Here is a 17,824-nt window from a genome sequence, read left to right on the forward strand (position 1 = left end):
GTACGCTGCCGCTGCACATGCTCCTCGTGCCCAACGGGACAATCACGATCCCAGAGCCACCCTCATACTTACTACCTATTCTACAGCCAAGGAGTTCCATTTTCAAATATTGTAATTACTTTTTAAATATTGTTTATGTAAGTGGACCATTCCGGAAACTTATAGTGCGCCCTATGTAGAATTAGGTGCTCGTAGGTACGATCGTTCTTCACCCAGGCGGAGAAGCTACGTGGAGCGCGGATTTGGAAACGTGAAATAATAAAGAAATTCAGTCTCATTAAATAAATAATTAAACTAAAACTAAAACACAACAGCGAGCAGAAACTTCTCGAAATGCTTTCCACATAAAAAAATTAAAACAATTGCAAGTGTCTGTTATGTTGCTTTTCTTTTTTTAATTAATCATTATCAATAATATGGCTAATGCGGGCGAACACCCTGTATATGTACCTATAATACTCTTTCAATGAAGTATGAGTACCTATATCATCATCGTTATTGTGATTCTAAAGCAATAGTGCTCTAGAATTGCTGATAAATCAAAATTGAAAGGACTAATCAAATTGCAGAAACAAAAAAACACCGTCATAGTGTTCTATTCATGGTAAAAGTAAACGCAAGAAATCATTAGTAAGTACTTCAGTAACCACTGTAATAAACTACAACAGATTTATGAGTCTCAGTAGCAATTGGGGTAATTATGGTATGGGGTTTCGGTAATAGTCGAATATGCAAGCCAATCACAAACTATTTCGAAACGCTGTGCACAACATTCGGTCCTTGTAAAGCAATATGCAAACCATTCTCAAATACATTAACAAAAGAAACTAAAAACTGCAAAAATTGTTGTGCTTATTGTATTAAACCCAGCTCGGTTACTAAAATGGAAAGGCAGTTTTTAAAAAACAAAATATACGATAATGTTCATTATTTAAGACCTGGGGCTATGTGTGTTGTTAATATTGAAGAGAATTATTTAAAAAACCGTAGACACAAAAAAAAAGCTGACAAGAAAATATGTGATAAAATTGCAAAACAAATGGGAAATAAGAAAAAAAAGGAGATTTAACTTTAAAATACGTAAAGGTAAAAAAGAGTGTAAAACGAAGAGCGCAACAGACATGCGCATATCGCATTGTGATGTTTGTTGCCCAAGATTAGTTTGTACGAGAGTTCGGAGACTATGTTGGTAGGAATTAACCGAAAAACACCATAACTACGAATTCAAACAAGGTTAAAACAAAAAGAGTATAAAAATAAAGGCCGCAAAAGATGAACTTATACTATGATTCGCGGGAACTTCCAATGTTCTGTTTAATATTAAATTACCAAAGGCAAACAAAAAATTGGAGAGAGAGTCCCTAAAAACATCTGCTTTCGAATATAAACTTTGTAAAGCTGACAAAGACTATAAAATGCAAAAAACCGAAACACAGGAAAGCCTTACTGAGAATGGTTTTATATCTTGATATGTCATGTGTTTCGAACGATACAAGAATCAATAAGAGAAAAACTAAACTACTGTGTTGTAGTGCAATCCTCAGCTTCTTTAGTAATATATATCATCTTCTATCTGAGCAGAGACCAGAAAGTAAGTTTCCTTAGAAATGCATTGTTTCAATATCTAAAATCTGATGCTATAAGTATAGGAATCTCGTTGAACGTTAAGTTCAGTCTTGTATTTGTCATAACTATAAGTTACGTATCTAAAACAAATATCGTAAACACTTTGTAGCTCTACTATAATTCTATGACAAGTGGCTGTAGATTAGCGGTGTGCGGATGTTACGAGCTTCGTCCTCAGTCTGCAGTTCGATATTTGGTCTCCCTGTTTTTTTTAAATTTGTTTTCAAAGCATGCCTCTGAAATATGGCCAATAACATATTAGATCCCCCAAATTACGCAGACAACCACTTTCAAATTCGTCATCAATTTATTTTGTCACGTCCGCCAGTATACCGCAGTCTGCTGGAATGCCGTGGCATCCGCAGACGTGTCACCGCTCATTCGAATTTAATTCACTTCCACTAGCGACTATGCTATCGAAAATAACTCTGCGCATTCAGGCAGAATCCTGCGCATAACAAAAATTCCGGCACATACCGGTGGATTACAGCGTATTCCAGTGGATTCCGCCGCATACCGGTCGATTCCGGTATATACTGGTGGATTCCGTCACATATGGTGGATTCTGGCGCATACCAGTGGATTCCGTCGCATACCGGTGCCTCCCGCCGGTGGGTATTTTCTAGGGTGCTCTTCAAAACTACAGACAACAATGCGCTGTTATACTCGAGGTCAATCTCAGAGCATTGTGTTGAAATAGCATAAAATTTATCAATATATATAAATTTAATGTCGTACGCATTCCATTCCGCCGGTTTGCGCTTATTTTATCATTCCAAAATAGCACTCGTCGTATTACTCGGTTATAATATGTGATTAAATAAGAACAAAGTGAAGAAAAAAATGTTGGATATGTATCATCCCAAAAATCATGCGCCGTGGACTAGCCACCACCTGTTTTGACGGCAGCATAGCACATCAAGTTATACATTGATGGCTCTTGTTCCGTTGCACTGGTTGCGATATTCGAACTAAAATGTATAGCTTCATGTGCTGTTGACTCTACAATGATATTATATTATGGTACAATTCGACACAAACGTATGCCTTAAATTTTAGAAAAAGAAACGAATGCCTACAGCGTCAAGAAACCAAGCAAATATACAGGGTGTCTCAAAACTCAACGATAACCTGGGAACAGGTGTTGCCTAGTTTGTAATAACCCAGAAAAAAAAACTTTAAAAAATCGGAATAATTTTTTTTGTAATATAAGCATTTTAATGAAAAATTTTGAAAATGTACGACCTGTGCAACACATTTTTAAGTACTACAATTACAAATTTACTAATTTTGCTGTTCTAGTTTTTGTAACGGTAACCCAAATAGCTCAGCTAATGAACACAATGCCAAAGAAAGATTTTTTCGAGGTAACTTTGACACCCCATGCTGTAAAAAAGTGTACCTAGACTACCATGGCAACTTCTTACAAAGGTTGGTACAACTAATCAAGATTCTAAAATGGTATAAAACCTTGTACGTCATGCTTCTTGGAAAAAAAGAATCTTGGTTTTTCTAAAAAGAGGCCATTTTAAAAAGGTTACCTTTTCTAAGTGAAAACGGCTTTCAGTACCTGTAAGGTTAATTTAGGTTTCGTATCCATGTAGTCGGTAGTTAGTAGTAGTTAGACTGACTGGTAAAAAAGGTAAGTATGATTGAGTGAGTCAAACAGTTTCAAAATTCCACATTTCTCGGCAGATATAGGAATTTAAATAAAACTAATGAATAAATTATTATAATTTTATTACAGACTACAGCAAGTGCTCAAATTGTTTTTCACCGGCATCAATACATGCACGGCAACGCCTTGAAAATGACCTCTTTACCAATCGTGCATATCGTCTTAAATTTATCAGTTGTACATCTTCCGTCGTTCTTCGTCGTAATTCGGCAACGGTTTTGCATAAACTTTTTCTTTCAGACAACCCCAGTAAAAAAGTGTAGGAGGTTCAAATCTGGAGAACGGGGTGACCGAGGCGCCCAATCCGTCGACCTGCGTACTCTTCATTGAGATATTCTATTGGACGGGCACAATGCGCAGGACACCCGTCATGTTGATACCACATTTCCCGCAATGTGCTAAGTGGCACGTCTTCCAGTTGATCTGACACCCCGTTCTCCAGATTTGAACCCCCTAGACTTTTGTAAAGGTCATTTTCAAGGCTTTGTCGTGCATGTATTGATGCCGGTGGAAAACAGTTTGAGCACCTGCTGTAATCAGTAATAAAATTATTTATTTATATTCCTATATCTATCGAGAAATTTGGAATTTTGAGACTGTTCCTCACTCAATCATACTTACCATTTTTACCAGTCAGTCTAACTCCGACTACATGGATATGAAACCTAAATTAACCTTATAGGCACTGAAAGCTATTTTCACTTAGAAAAGGTAACCTTTTTAAATTGGCCGCTTTTTAGAACCTTTTTAAAACCAAGATAATTTTTTTCCAAGAAGCATGACGTAGAAGGTTTTAGACCATTTTAAAATCTTGATTAGTTGCGCCACGGAAGTGGTCTGTGAGTTGCGCCAACTTTTGTAAGAAGTTGCCATGGTAGTCTAGGTACATTTTTTTTACAGTACGGGGTGTCAAAGTTACCTTGAAAAAAAATTGCTAAAAATTTGTAGAAAAAAAATTAAATACAATATTTTTTGTGCAGAAACTTTAGCAATTCGGGCTTTTTTTAGCATTGTGTTCATTAGCTGGGCTATTTGGGTTGCCGTTACAAAAAGTAGAACAGCAAAATTAGCAAATTTGTAATTGTGAACAAAAAATGGTGTACATTTTCAACATTTTTCATTAAAATGCTTAATATCATAATAAGCCTCCGATTAAAAAAATTTTTTTTCTGGGTTATTACAAACCAGGCAACATCCTGTTCCCAGGTTATCGTTGAGTTTTGGGACACCCTGTATACCTACGAACCACACCGACTGATTAACGGGTAAGATCCATCTGCGTTGCGGAGCGGTCAACGAATTTCATTGTCAGGAACTTATCACGAGGGAGCCACCGACATTGCTTTTTTTTTTATTCCGCGGATGCGATTCTGGTAGACCATATATAATATATAGCTTTAAATACAATGTGGAACCATATCACTATTGTACAAATAAAGTTTGACATAGTCGAAGGTACGGCGAATTTAACAATTCGTATATTTTTTACAGGCACAACTAGCACTTCATAGTTACTAGTCTTTTACGAATTAAGTACGTACGTACGTACTACTTATCAAAAGTACAACCTACTACAAAGATCTCGAGAAATTCAACACCCAAGTAGGGCGTGTTGTACGAGACAAGAGAAGTAGCTGCTCCGCATCCTTGAAATCAACTGATCTTTGGGTATAGATTATAAATACTTATACATTTACAGTTTGATATTAGCCATTAATTTGTGAAGTCAGGTATAATAAATATGTATCACTCTGGTTACTTAAATCTAGGTTGTGATAGTAGTTACCTATATATTTTTTTTAAAATAAAGTTTAATAAAAACAAATACCAGTGAATTTTATTTAGACACCCATATTCCCCTTCAGTATGTACTACACAGGTTGCTAAAAGAACTGGTATATTGTTGAGTGACCAATATTAAATATCAAATTTGTAGTTTTCTACTTTAATTTTTTACTAGAAATATTTGGCGTTCGTTGCGCCGTGTGCCGCTGGGCTGCTAAATACTTAGTAATACTATACAACTATGGATAAAGTGGCCCGCGAGGGCTTTCCTAAAGCGGCCCATTCACTACCTGCAAGTCAACTGCAACGGCGAACTCGCCGCACAGTGGGCCCAAATTCATAATTATTGGACATAGGAATAACTTGTGGAGCATCGAGCTATTTGTTTTAAGTAATAGATAATAACATTACTAACAACTTTTATTCTTGTATAATTTCTTGAAAAGTTGATATTTTAGGAGAAAATAAATATTTTTTTGTATGAAATATAAATTTTATTTTTTATCTTAAAATATACGAAAATGTAATGTGCGTGGGTTACGTACAGTATAGTTCCAATCATTTTCTATGTAGAAAAAAATAATTCGTTTAGAAAGTATATGTACTTGCGGCTTTGTATGTACGTAATGATGCGGCAAAATTGCTAACTTATATACTTTTTAACAAAATACATGGGCTTCGACTAAAAAAAAATTAATTTTAATGTAATTTAGAAAGTGTTATAACAATAACACGAAAGTTAAGTAGAAACTAGTATGTTGTGTTAAAAAATAAATAACAAATCTAACATTTTGCCACCTTTTTAAACGTAAAGCTGCATGTATCTGCAGATGGATTATTTTATTCTTGATAGAGAATGATTGGACCTATACTATAAATGTACACATTACATTTTCCTACATGTCGAGATAAATAATAAAATGTTTATTTCTACAAAAAAAAAACAAATTTTTTTTCTCTGAAACAATCAGCTTTTTAAGAAATTACATAAGAATAAAAGTTATAGCACTGGAAAGACGACCCTAATGGCAAGGACTTGAGTATGATTTTCAGTGCTCACTGCAATACTCAAGTCCTGACTTGAGTATTGAGCAGAGTTTTCCAGAACTAGTATTAGGGTCGTATTCTAGATTTGACTATGGTTTAAAGCACTCGAAATCATTCTCAAGTCCTTTAGAGTCGTATTTCCAGTGCTTGAAATCATACTCAAGTCTGCTCAAATCCTGACTTGAGCATTGAGTAGAGTTCTGGAATACGACTCTCAGGATCGTATTCTAGAACTCAGTCAAGTCAAGACTTGAGTATTGCAGTGAGCACTGAAAATCATACTCAAGTAAAGACTTGAGTATGATTTTATGTGTTGGCCATTAGGGTCGTATTTCCAGTGCTTGAAATCATACTCAAGTCTGCTCAAATCCTGACTTGAGCATTGAGTAGAGTTCTGGAATACCACCCTCAGTCTTGTGTTGTGGAAATCGGAAACAACGACGGTACCACAAACATCCAAGACCCGAAACAATATGGAAAAGCTCGATTCCTACACTAACCCAGCCGGGGATCGAACCCGGGACCTCAGAGATGGCGACAACATGAAAACCGGTGTGTAAGCCACTGGACCACAGAGGCCATCAATTTTAGTTTTAATCAATTTTTAAAATTGAATTTAAAAAACAGGACGTCAGTATTTGAAAACAGTTGTGAAAATCTAAAATGTGCCAGCTGAAAAATTTTTCGAATGGCACTTTTTGCCCTTTCTTCAAACACGGACAACTTGTTATATTATTAAGTATGTCAAACTGTAGAATTCTGTACAAAACGTCGTTTTACGTCATTTTTTCTAGCTTGAAATCTATATGATACACTTACTTTAAGAGTTGGCGACCTCTGTGGGTGCTAGACGAGGAGGTTCCAGGTTCCATTCCCCAGTAGGACCAATTTAGGAAATTATTTACTAAATTGGTTCCTGTCTTAATTGGTCTGGGTGCTCTGGGAAGTGTCCCAGATTGAATTCCATTGCTCTGGTACTCATGTAAAGGTTGCACGAAAAGAGCCTTCCCGCACAATGATGTAGCATTCCTTCCCTGTATGTCTGGCAATCCTGGGTAATAATCGGCAAGTACCCTATGCCAATTGGCAAATCCTTTCGCCATGATGGCCAGCATTACAGTGTATGCCATCAATATGATAACAAGAATAGTGAAGGGAGTTCCCTAGTAACAAATTGGTGTGGTTGTCTGACACATTACATTATTGTATGGCTGAATGTATGAATAATTCCTAATTATGTAGGAATTATTTTCATATGGTGGTTGACACTATGTAAATCTCAGCAAAATACTCATTTTAAATACATTTAAGTAGAACTGGACTGAGATGATTTAGAAATGAACCAGCAGTAAGTGTAACGTCACATAGTCATTTATATGATTTACTTTGAAGATTCAAATGTTAATTTGAAAAGTTTAAACAAAGTAAAACTGGCATGAAAGGATTTAGAAAGGAACAGTACAGAACGCAACATAACATACTTATTAATATAATTTACTTTGTAAGATTCAAATGTTAAATTGAAAAAATCTAATCAAAATGAGATTGTTTAAACTATCTCTTTAAAAAAATGAAATTTATGAATTTTTCTAATAGTAAAAACTAGTCATTAGCATCTAAACATTCCTGTTTTAGCTTTAAAATTCTGACAAATCTTAATTCAGTATACTCACTGGTATACTGAATTGAACCTGCAATAATCGCATTGTCAAATAGTAGCAGTAACAAGTCATCCTATTGGGTAGTTGGAGATATTTGATCTAAATTTAGTGTTTATATTTTAAACTCTAGTTACAACATTATATACCACTTTGTATTTTCCCGAGAACAACTTTCTATATGGTTTTGTAACAACTACTAGTTTTAACAATGTCATATGGTCCAAACTTCACTTTATGCAGCTCTAATGCTTCTGGTTTGTTATAAAAGAATCATTAGGTCAACACAGTGTTTCCTAATTTATATGTTATTAGTAACAATTAGAATAATAGATTGTTTGTTAATTAAGGCAACAATAGTTATCTAAAATAAATAATAGCAGCTTGTCTGGGTTGTTTTGTTTAATTTATATACATTCCTTAAGATTTTAAAACATATTGCAATGGTTAGGGGTGACAGGTAAGAACAATTTCATTGAAAATTTATAGTTTAGCTAGTCAAGGAATGTTGAATAATATTTTACTTAAGAGATTTTAATGTGCGACATGGGGTAACTTTCATATTATAAATGAATTATACAGAAACGTGTTATGAACACTTACAATTTTTGAAAATAATGAACGTCTAAGATTCTAGACATTTTATGTTACATTTAGGTAATTCAATGGTTCCAAGAAACTAATTTATATAATCACAAAAATTATGTTTATTTACTAAAACAGCAAAATAATTTTCACAGACTTACTGCAGATATAAATAGAGCTAGTATATTATATAGCGTCAACCGCGTCCGCCTCGTCCTCGGAGCTAACCTCGTCGCCGAACTCGATGTCCTCGTCGAGACCGTCCACGGAGTACACCACGGTCTCGTTGATGCGCACTGTCTCGGGGAACTCTCCATACGTTTTAAGATTCCTTGCTTCGTCGGGGGTATACTTCAGGATAACATCTGCTTTGGCGTCTTGGTAATCTCGTAAGCCGATTAGTATTATGTCACCTTGATTTATCCATACCTTTTTCCTAAGTTTCCCTCGAATATGACACAGACGTTTAATGCCATCAAAGCACATGGCCTCCAAGCGGCCATTACCGAGCATCTTTGTGACTTGGGCGTACTCCTGTCCATCTTCTTTAAAGACTAACTCACGCTTTTCAGTTTCATTCTCGTTCTTTCCCCTTCTTCGATTTTTACCACCTTTTCCTTTATTCTTCGGCATAATTTATATAATCTTGAGTATAAACATATACAATTATACTACGAAAACTTCATAGAGTTGCTGTTGATTGACTCTTGGCAAAACTGCGTTTGACAGGAGCCACGCACGGTGCGGTTGTTTCTGTTTTATTGTTTGAGTAATTTTTATGTCATTATAATAGAGTGAAAGAGAGAGAGGGAGATTAAAAATTGTGAGCCAATTATTTGATTTGTGATATTTTTTCTCTTTCATTTTTATTGTTGTTGTCATTGCAATAAAAATTGTAAATGGCAACACAGTTGAATTTGCTGATTGGTTGAATTTTGCCACTAAAATAGGTCGACAGCAGCGGCAATAGCGGCAAATGTTAATACTACTTGGTAAATTCCATTTTGTAAAACTGCCTACAGCGTACAATAGATAGCGCATCTAAGTATTTTAACACCGTATGCTACTTGATGCTGAATAATAAACAACCAAATGATGCCCATGTTAATAATTTAGCAAAAAATAAACCAAAAAATTTACGGCCTGTTATACAAAAATCACTCAGGTGGTTTATTCTATCAGATTTAAAATTGCTTCGATTTGCAATTAGGTGGCACACTGACTATTTATCCCGTTATTGGCGCGTGGTCGCTGCTGTTGTTGTTGAATCAATTAAATCAGCGGGGTAACGCTCGAAAACGTGGGCGGAAACTATTACAATTAAATATTTGATGTAAATCGAGTTTTGTTCTTTAATGATATTATTACAAAATGCTTTTATTGGACTAATTTCTTATAAGAAAGCAGAGAAACGGGTGAAAAACGGCACGACAAGATTGTTGTTTTTTTATTAGTTACTAATGATAATTTTGTTATTACGCAGCGCAGTATATGTACATAGTTTTCTATATAGTTGATTAATTCTTTTTCTTTAAAAGGACTCTTAAATTGCACTTCGACACACGCTACTCCGACTTATCGACACACGCTACTCCGATAAAGACATATCTTTCATGGTGCCAGTATGTATTTAAATTACAATCTATTTTTATGACAAACACATCTCTCAAGTGATCAAAATTTAATAGCACTGTTCTAAAGTAAATAGATTTTCTAATATTTATTGGTCCAAAAATGATTTTACTATAGCTGTTATTTAATTCACATTTTTTCATAACCCGCCTCATAAAGTCGTAATCCAACAACATACGACTTTTTGCTGGTTTGAATTGTTGAATCAAACGTCGTATCTTGCTGTTTCGACTGCTATCTACGTTCAATAAACTAAATTTGCATTTGTGAACAATCGTATATCAAGGATACGACTTTATGTAGGGCTGTGCTTGTGTTTTACGACCTTTTGTGTATTTATTATTTTAATAAATACTGAGTAATAAGAATTTTTTAATACAGAAAATCTAAGTTACTCTTTAGTAAAAAGTTTTTACATAAAAATATTAGGTATTCACGTTTTTAATCTTTATTTATAGAATCACCACTACTTCCCCTTGGTATTGTGGAAACCTAGGAATTCTGCAAATCTGTATTAACTATCGATTATTCTTTTGCAACTAAGATAGATTTATATGATTCTAATTTGGCAAAATTTAATACAACTTCACTCATCATGTACAAAATTAAGATGTCTAAATTCAAAGCTATTAACTTAGACTTTTAAAACACCAAGGACACATTAGTATTTAAAGATGTTCCCCATGTTCGTTGTAGTAGTCCTAAACGGACATGGATCCAGGTTAAAGAAGTTGCCGTTACTCGTCTTCAGAACAATGTCATTTACTACCGCTACGACTTGGAAACCCAAAACTCAATGACATTAGTTCTCGGCAAAACACAACTATGAACGCCATTTACCAATCACTTTCGATGAAAATAATGATTTGATTAATTTCTGTGGTGGTCGTATAATAGTTAATTTGGGGTCATGTTTGTAATTCAGACTTAATTATAACTTAGGTCAGTGTCTGTGTTTCTCACCAAAATTATTTGATAGGTACATTTTATATTCTTTTTATTTTAAAAATTGCAATGACAGATTAGTAAGCAATATTATAAATGTTAGTACAAGTTCTAAAAATAAATTAAAGTGCTGTTTTTGCTACTGGATTTAACTTATCATTTATAATAATTAATGTGATGTCATGTTTGTGATTTAGATTTAAATTATAACTTAGATCACTGTTGATTGTGTTGCTTTGATATGAGTGATTGAGTTTAAGTAATTGTGTTTCTAACCAAAAATATTTTAAAGGTATACACTTAAATTTTATTATTTAAAAAATTGCTATGACAACAACCAATTTAAAATTATATGTTAGTACAACTTCGAGAAAAAACCAAATAAAACTAGCACTAATTTTGTTATTGTACTAATCATTGCAATTATTAAAAGAAAAAAATTATAAAGTATAACTGACCTAAGTTATAATTTAAGTCTAAATTACAAAGAAGAAATCACATTAATTGCTTTAAATATAAGTTCAATCCAGTAGCAAAAAATTACCTTTTGTTTTTTTAAAAACTTGTACTAACATTTATAACGCTCTTATTTTACTAATCAGTTAACGCAATTTTTAAAACAAAAAAATCAAAGTGTAGCTACTAAATCTTTTGGGTAAGAAACATAATCGCTGATCGAAGTTATAATTTAAGTCTAAATTACAAAGATAAAATTTACATTAATTATTATAAATTTTAAATTAAATCCAGTAGCAAAAACAACTTTTTAGGTTGTTTTTTGGAACTACTACTAATATTTATAATTTTGTTATCTTACATATATCATCAAATCTTTTTGCTAAGAAACACAATCATTTAACGAAGTTATAATTTGAGTCTAAATTTACAAACATTAGGTCATCTAACGACCATCTTCTAACGACACACAGCTTGACTTAAGTATAACTTCTCCTGACTTCGTTGTTAATCATGGCCAGTTGCTTGCTCGTGGATTTGCGAAACATGACCTTATTTATGTTCAATACAGATTAAAAATCCCGAAAGTTAAATCCCCCATAGTATGGATGCTTAACTTTGAGAGTCTTAACCTCGACATGTTGCGAAAGGATGCTGCTAAGCTTGATTTTTCTGAGGTATTTGTTGCTTCGTCAGTTGATCTGAAAATTTCCAACCTTAACCAGTGTCTGATCAAACTGTACGATGCCCATGCCCCATTAAAGGCTGTTAGAGTTAAACGGACTCCTGCTCCTTGGATTAGCAGAGGCTTGCGTATGGCTATGACTAGATGTGATCGATTGTTTCGGGTTTTCAAGCGGGATAGATCGGAGGCTAATTGCAATCTGTACAAGATTGCTCGTAACAAGTGTAATAGGATGGTGAGGGCAGCTAAGCGTCAATAGTTTTATAATAATGTCTCTAATTGTTCATCGGCTAATATCTCAGAACTTTGGCTTGGGTAAATGTTCTGCACAACCAGACTCTTATCCTTTTACTCCGAACGACTTCAACTGCCATTTCTCGTCTACCCCTTCTATTGCTCCTTCCGTTAAGGCTAACACTATACGTGTTATTGCATCCAGGCATCTATCTTCTTCAGTTTCCTTTTCTTTTCCCCCGATAACAGCTGACAATTAGCGAAAAAATATATTTTCTATAAAATCTAAAGCTATAGGGTGTGATGAGGAGAGCAGAGAAATGATTGTCAACATTGTTGATCAAGTTCTCCCTACTATTGTTCATATCATCAACTTCTCCTTACAGCATGGTGAATTCCCTCGTATTTGGCGTAAGGCATTTATTATACCTTTGCCAAAAATCTCTTCTCCAGTGCAACTAAATAATTTTAGACCTGTTTCTATTTTTCCTTTCCTCCCTAAAATCTTAGAATCTGCTGTTTATCAACAAGTATCTTCTTTCTTATTTTCTAACAGCCTTCTTACTCCTTTTCAATCAGGGTTTCGCCCGGGACACGGCACGACAACAGCTCTACTCAAAGTTATCGAAGACATCAGGTTGGGCATGGAGAAGCAGTTGGTCACTGCTATAGTACTCGTTGACTTCTCCAACGCCTTTAACATGGTAGACCACGACATTCTGCTTGCCAACCTGAAGTCTCTTAATTTTTCGCGGTTGTCACTGGACTGGTTCTCGTCTTACCCTCGTGATCGCCAGCAAGCGGTCCGTGTGAGTCCAAAAGTTTCTGACTGACATGATTTAACAACTGGTATTCCGCAGGGTGGAAATCTGTCACCACTTTTGTTTTCTCTTTTTATTAATTTTCTTTCCTTCTCATTTAACTGCTGTTACCATTTTTATGCTGATGACTTGCAGATTTACACGCAGGCATCTGCTAAGGACGTTAATTCAGCGATTTCTTTGATTAACCGCTATCTACAAAGCGTTAGTGCGTGGTCAACTAATTACGTAATTACTGCACGTTATACTATCTCACGTTCTACATCCTCAGATCCAGAATACTTAAAATGTAAATTTCAATATCTCGGGGACTCTCACAACCTCCCTATTCGATCCATGAATTCATTTTCACTCACTGTACCTCTCTTTCATTCTGCCTTCATGTCTGACTCATTAACTCTCCAATCGATACATCCTTGGAATGCTCTCCCGGACTTCATCAGGTCTCCCAGTATATTGTCTTTCAAAAAGAATGTTCATGAGCATCTTTTAAATTGTTTGTCACAATGATGACCATCATCATATTTTGTATATTATGATGAACATATTTATTACATATAAGTTATTATTAACGTGATATTTTGTTTAATAAATATTAATATAATTAAAATAATAATATGTAATATGTAATATAATAATATGTAATATGTAATGTAATATAATAATTCGCCGCGTTCGTGAATTTTGTTTTCTTAAAAGTTGACTGTTAGAGAATGCTTATAGCATTAAGCCGCCTTCTGTACAATCATGTCTTGTAAAAATAAAGTTTTAATAAATATATAAATAAAGAAATCATATTAATTTTTATTCATTGTAAGTTTTTTTATGATATTAAGTGTGGAAAGATCAAGTCGTGCGCCTGATGGTAAGCGACACGTAAGTGCCACTCAGGGCTTTAAATTGCAAAGATCTCAGGGGCACTCCACAGCGCCCATCACATCTGTAATTTCACCAGCACCCTTACCCTTCAAAACCGGATCGCAGTAATGCTAACATTACTGCTTGGCGGCAGAAATAGGTAAGGTGACAGTATTTCCTTGGACGAACTCTTTCACAAGGAAATCTACTGCTACTAATTCCAGTAGCAAAAACAACCTTTTGTTTTTTTTTGAGAATCACATTTATAATTTTGTTATCTTAGTACTAGTGCCAAAAAGAACAAAAGGTTGTTTTCGCTACAGGACTCAACTTTTAATTAATCATAATTTATGCGTCTCTCAAATATTTCATGTCTACAATTTTTTCAAAATGGAAAATTAGTTCAAAATGGCGCTTTCGCCCTGTCTACAAAACATCGACGATATTGGTTTGTTTTAGAAACTCGATAAAAAAATATTATTTCATGTATTACATGTATGTATACATACATGAAATAATGTAGTGTCTTTTATTATATTTTAATTTAAGTTAAAATAATAAGCTTAAGTTTTTTGTTACATTTTATAACATATAACTAATAAAGTAATTTTTCGATTATATGGTTTTGGGTTTTTTCTGTTATATTGATCGATATATAATAAGAAACCATTTCCTACATGGGTTTGTAATGATAATTTTTCTTATCCGAGTACAAAGATTTTTTCAAGAAACATCTCGTCTGTGTTGTCGAAGTAGCGTAATGTTTGAGTAAAATCATGTCGATGTAACATGTTGTCGGAGTAGAGACAATACAAGATGTATTTTTTACACCGATATGCGATAAGTCAAATATTGAAATACTGTGACCTAATTAAATATTAGCTCTCACATTTAATATTGTGGTTAAAGAATATTTATTTCTCATAACAATTACATATTCTAATATAAAAGTAACGGGACTTACTCGCGTAGTATTTTAGTCGGAAGCGGTCCGACTAGTTTCGAACATAACCGATGGTCTTTTTCAGGGGTTGAGTGCAACGTTCGCGACCGCGTCACGTCTAGCACTGCGCGCTGCGGCTTTCTGCGCGCGCGCCGGTGACGCAGTCCGCAGTAGGGAACTCGGGAGGCTGATACGTTGCGTCAGCGCGTCCTGGAACTCTTTTTCGCTACTGCTGTCCGTAGGATTGTTGTCGGGAACAGTCCAGCACACAGAGCTCACCACATCGTTACCACTAACACTAGCGAGTAAGTCCCGTTACTTTTATATTATAATGTGTGATAACCGTGTTAGTTTTCATAATAAAATTACATATTCACTTACTGAGAAACTTAAATAATTCAAACTTACAATATAAAAGTAGCACACTAACTAAAAGCTAACAAAATATATGTAGGTAGACAAAAATACAAGCGAACACAGATATACTAGCCCGAAAATATCAATAGTTGGAAAAAAAACTAGAGAGGGTACAAGTATTTACAGTACAAGTATTTGGGGGTTTGGGTAAATGAAGCATGGGAACCAAGGCCCAGATAGAAATTGCTTGAGCCTCTTTTAATAAAATGAGTAAAGCAGAACTTTAATGTCGTCTGCCGAACTTTACTGTGGCTGTCGTCAACTGATCATAAAGTTCCGAGCTAGACTACATTTGTGATACATTTGGCCTATCGTCATGTACGGCTGCGAAATGACCTTAAAGGAGGACACTACAAACCGCCTATAGTCTTTTGAGATGTGGTGCTACCGTAGCATTTTGTGCATTGGTTACACACAGAAGGTCAGGAACGAAACTTTGGTTCAGCGCTGCCCCGGAAAACGATGCCATCTATCGAAAGGGGCAAGATAGAATTTTTAATTAAATTAATTAATTAAAATAATTAATTAATTATTATTATTATACACGCTGCTACAGTTGATAATGATTGACGCGGAAGATGGTTTCCGTTCTCGATTTTAGGTAGAAACATCGCAAAAATAAATAAAAGAAATAAATAAAATATTAAAGAAATGTAAATACATTTCTCTAATATTTTCTTAATATTTTTTTATTTATTTATTTAATAGATTATGCTAACAAAGGTTTAGTACGTCTCCATTGACCTACCAAATAGGTCACTGTATGTCTCACTCTCAAGACATTTGTGATTTCCTCTCATTTTTTTTTTCAAAATTTGATCATTATACTCTGTGTCCAACATATCATATATACAACAATATTTGCTGATTAATAAAATTATTTTTTCTTCAGTCACGAGAAATGCTTAGACTCGACAATTCTTTAAACAATGTAGATAGGAAAACTTTATAGTTTCTTACAGTAGGAATAGTTTTATGATAACAAGTGTTGGAACAAACAAGTCGTGCGCGTGATGATACGCAAAATGTCTGTCCACAATTGTTGCAGCACCGCTTCGAGCTTCAAATCGCAAAGATCGAAGGGGCACAGCACAGCGCTCGTCATCCTGAGACACAAGATGACAAGTTCTATGTGCCTACAATTTCACCAGCTCCCTTACCCTTTAAAACCGGAACGCAGTTATGCTCACGTTACTGCTTGGCGGTAGAAATAGGCAAGATGTCAGTATGATTTTAATTTCTAAGTTACGTATTTGTGAATGTGTAGTAGCAACCCTCGCTGCGAAGAAAAACGTGACGAAATCTGCACGTCAAAGAAATTTGACAAGTATTGGAAAATGTGAGAAATCCCGTGTTTGACCAGCGCGGCGGTTTATAACTTAAACTCCTTTCTTAAAGAAGACAGGTGCCCGGCAGTGGGACGAATAATGAGATGATGCTGATGATGAACATGACTCGATACAGGACTGTAAAGTCGACACGTCGCTGTTGAGCCGTGTCGGCGCCGTTACGGAGGCGATGAGAAATTCGCAGGAAGTATATTGGTGGCCGGACGGCATTGACATTTGTTTGGTAGGTAAATGCCGGACGGTATCGAGTCGCGTTGTCTGATCGAAAACGTAACGCTCAATGCTCTTATAATGGGTCTCACTCGTCTTCTCACTCTTATAGTGGGTCCCAATCGCTCTCACTCGTAGAATGGACGATTCCGCATTGATAAGTGTCGTGGTGCATGAGTGCCGGGGCTAGCCCATGTAGCGCCCGGGTACGATCAATACCCTGGCGCCATCTCTTAGGCACGCGATCAAAATGGAATACTTACAGTTATAATATTATTATCCCTAGTGATTGGAAATTCGAGTACAAATGGTACAATTATAAACGATGGATGACAATAGTCCGTTTATTTCGCTTACGCCGCTAGGGACGCAGGCTCTTTGGAATTGTCGCGAGTAGCGCGTGGAGGGCGCCTCCTGAGACTCTGCGCCTGTGTGCGCCGTATACCCTGGCAAAGCTGGCACTGGTGTGGTGACTCCCTAAGAAAGATAATAATGTCGAACAGTAGCAAAGATACTTAATGAATCGATCGCTCATGTTCTGTTTCAAATTATACCGTACAGCGTTCAACATATACTGTCTCTTTTTAAACCTCAAATATGATCGTTATAATTATGAATACAAGGATCGAACAAAAATTTTCGTCGACCCGTTGGAACTTGAACCCACGACCGTGTGCTTGTTCTTTGTTTTTTAATCATAACAAAACTAGTGGAGTTATTTCACAAAAAAATCTCAATAAATACGATCGTTATATTTATCACATAAGGTACAATTTGTAGCAAACACTTTTGGACACATTGTTGACATAATTATTGCGTATATTTTGTTACTTACTATCCAAGGTTTCTTATTAACAATAACCTACGGTTAGTTGCGATTCATCATGCCCTAGCT

At 35.2% G+C, this 17,824-nt stretch overlaps 1 protein-coding gene across 1 annotated transcript; it reads right to left on the reverse strand.

Annotated features, from left to right (window-relative positions):
* Nucleotides 1–8,322: 8,322 nt before the first annotated feature.
* LOC113237427 (eukaryotic translation initiation factor 1A, X-chromosomal) lies at nucleotides 8,323–9,060 on the reverse strand. Its single transcript, XM_026473884.1, has one exon. The coding sequence runs from the start codon at nucleotides 9,010–9,012 to the stop codon at nucleotides 8,566–8,568; it is 447 nt and encodes a 148-aa protein (XP_026329669.1). The 5' UTR covers nucleotides 9,013–9,060; the 3' UTR covers nucleotides 8,323–8,565.
* Nucleotides 9,061–17,824: the final 8,764 nt, after the last annotated feature.

The sequence above is a fragment of the Hyposmocoma kahamanoa genome, unplaced genomic scaffold (genome assembly GCF_003589595.1).
Source record: "Hyposmocoma kahamanoa isolate Upper Pololo Valley unplaced genomic scaffold, ASM358959v1 93, whole genome shotgun sequence".
Lineage (NCBI taxonomy): Eukaryota > Metazoa > Arthropoda > Insecta > Lepidoptera > Cosmopterigidae > Hyposmocoma > Hyposmocoma kahamanoa.

Coding starts and splice junctions, on each gene's coding strand:
- LOC113237427 (XM_026473884.1), bottom strand. CDS start 9,012: ATGCCGAAGAATAAAGGAAAAGGTGGTAAAAATCGAAGAAGGGGAAAG.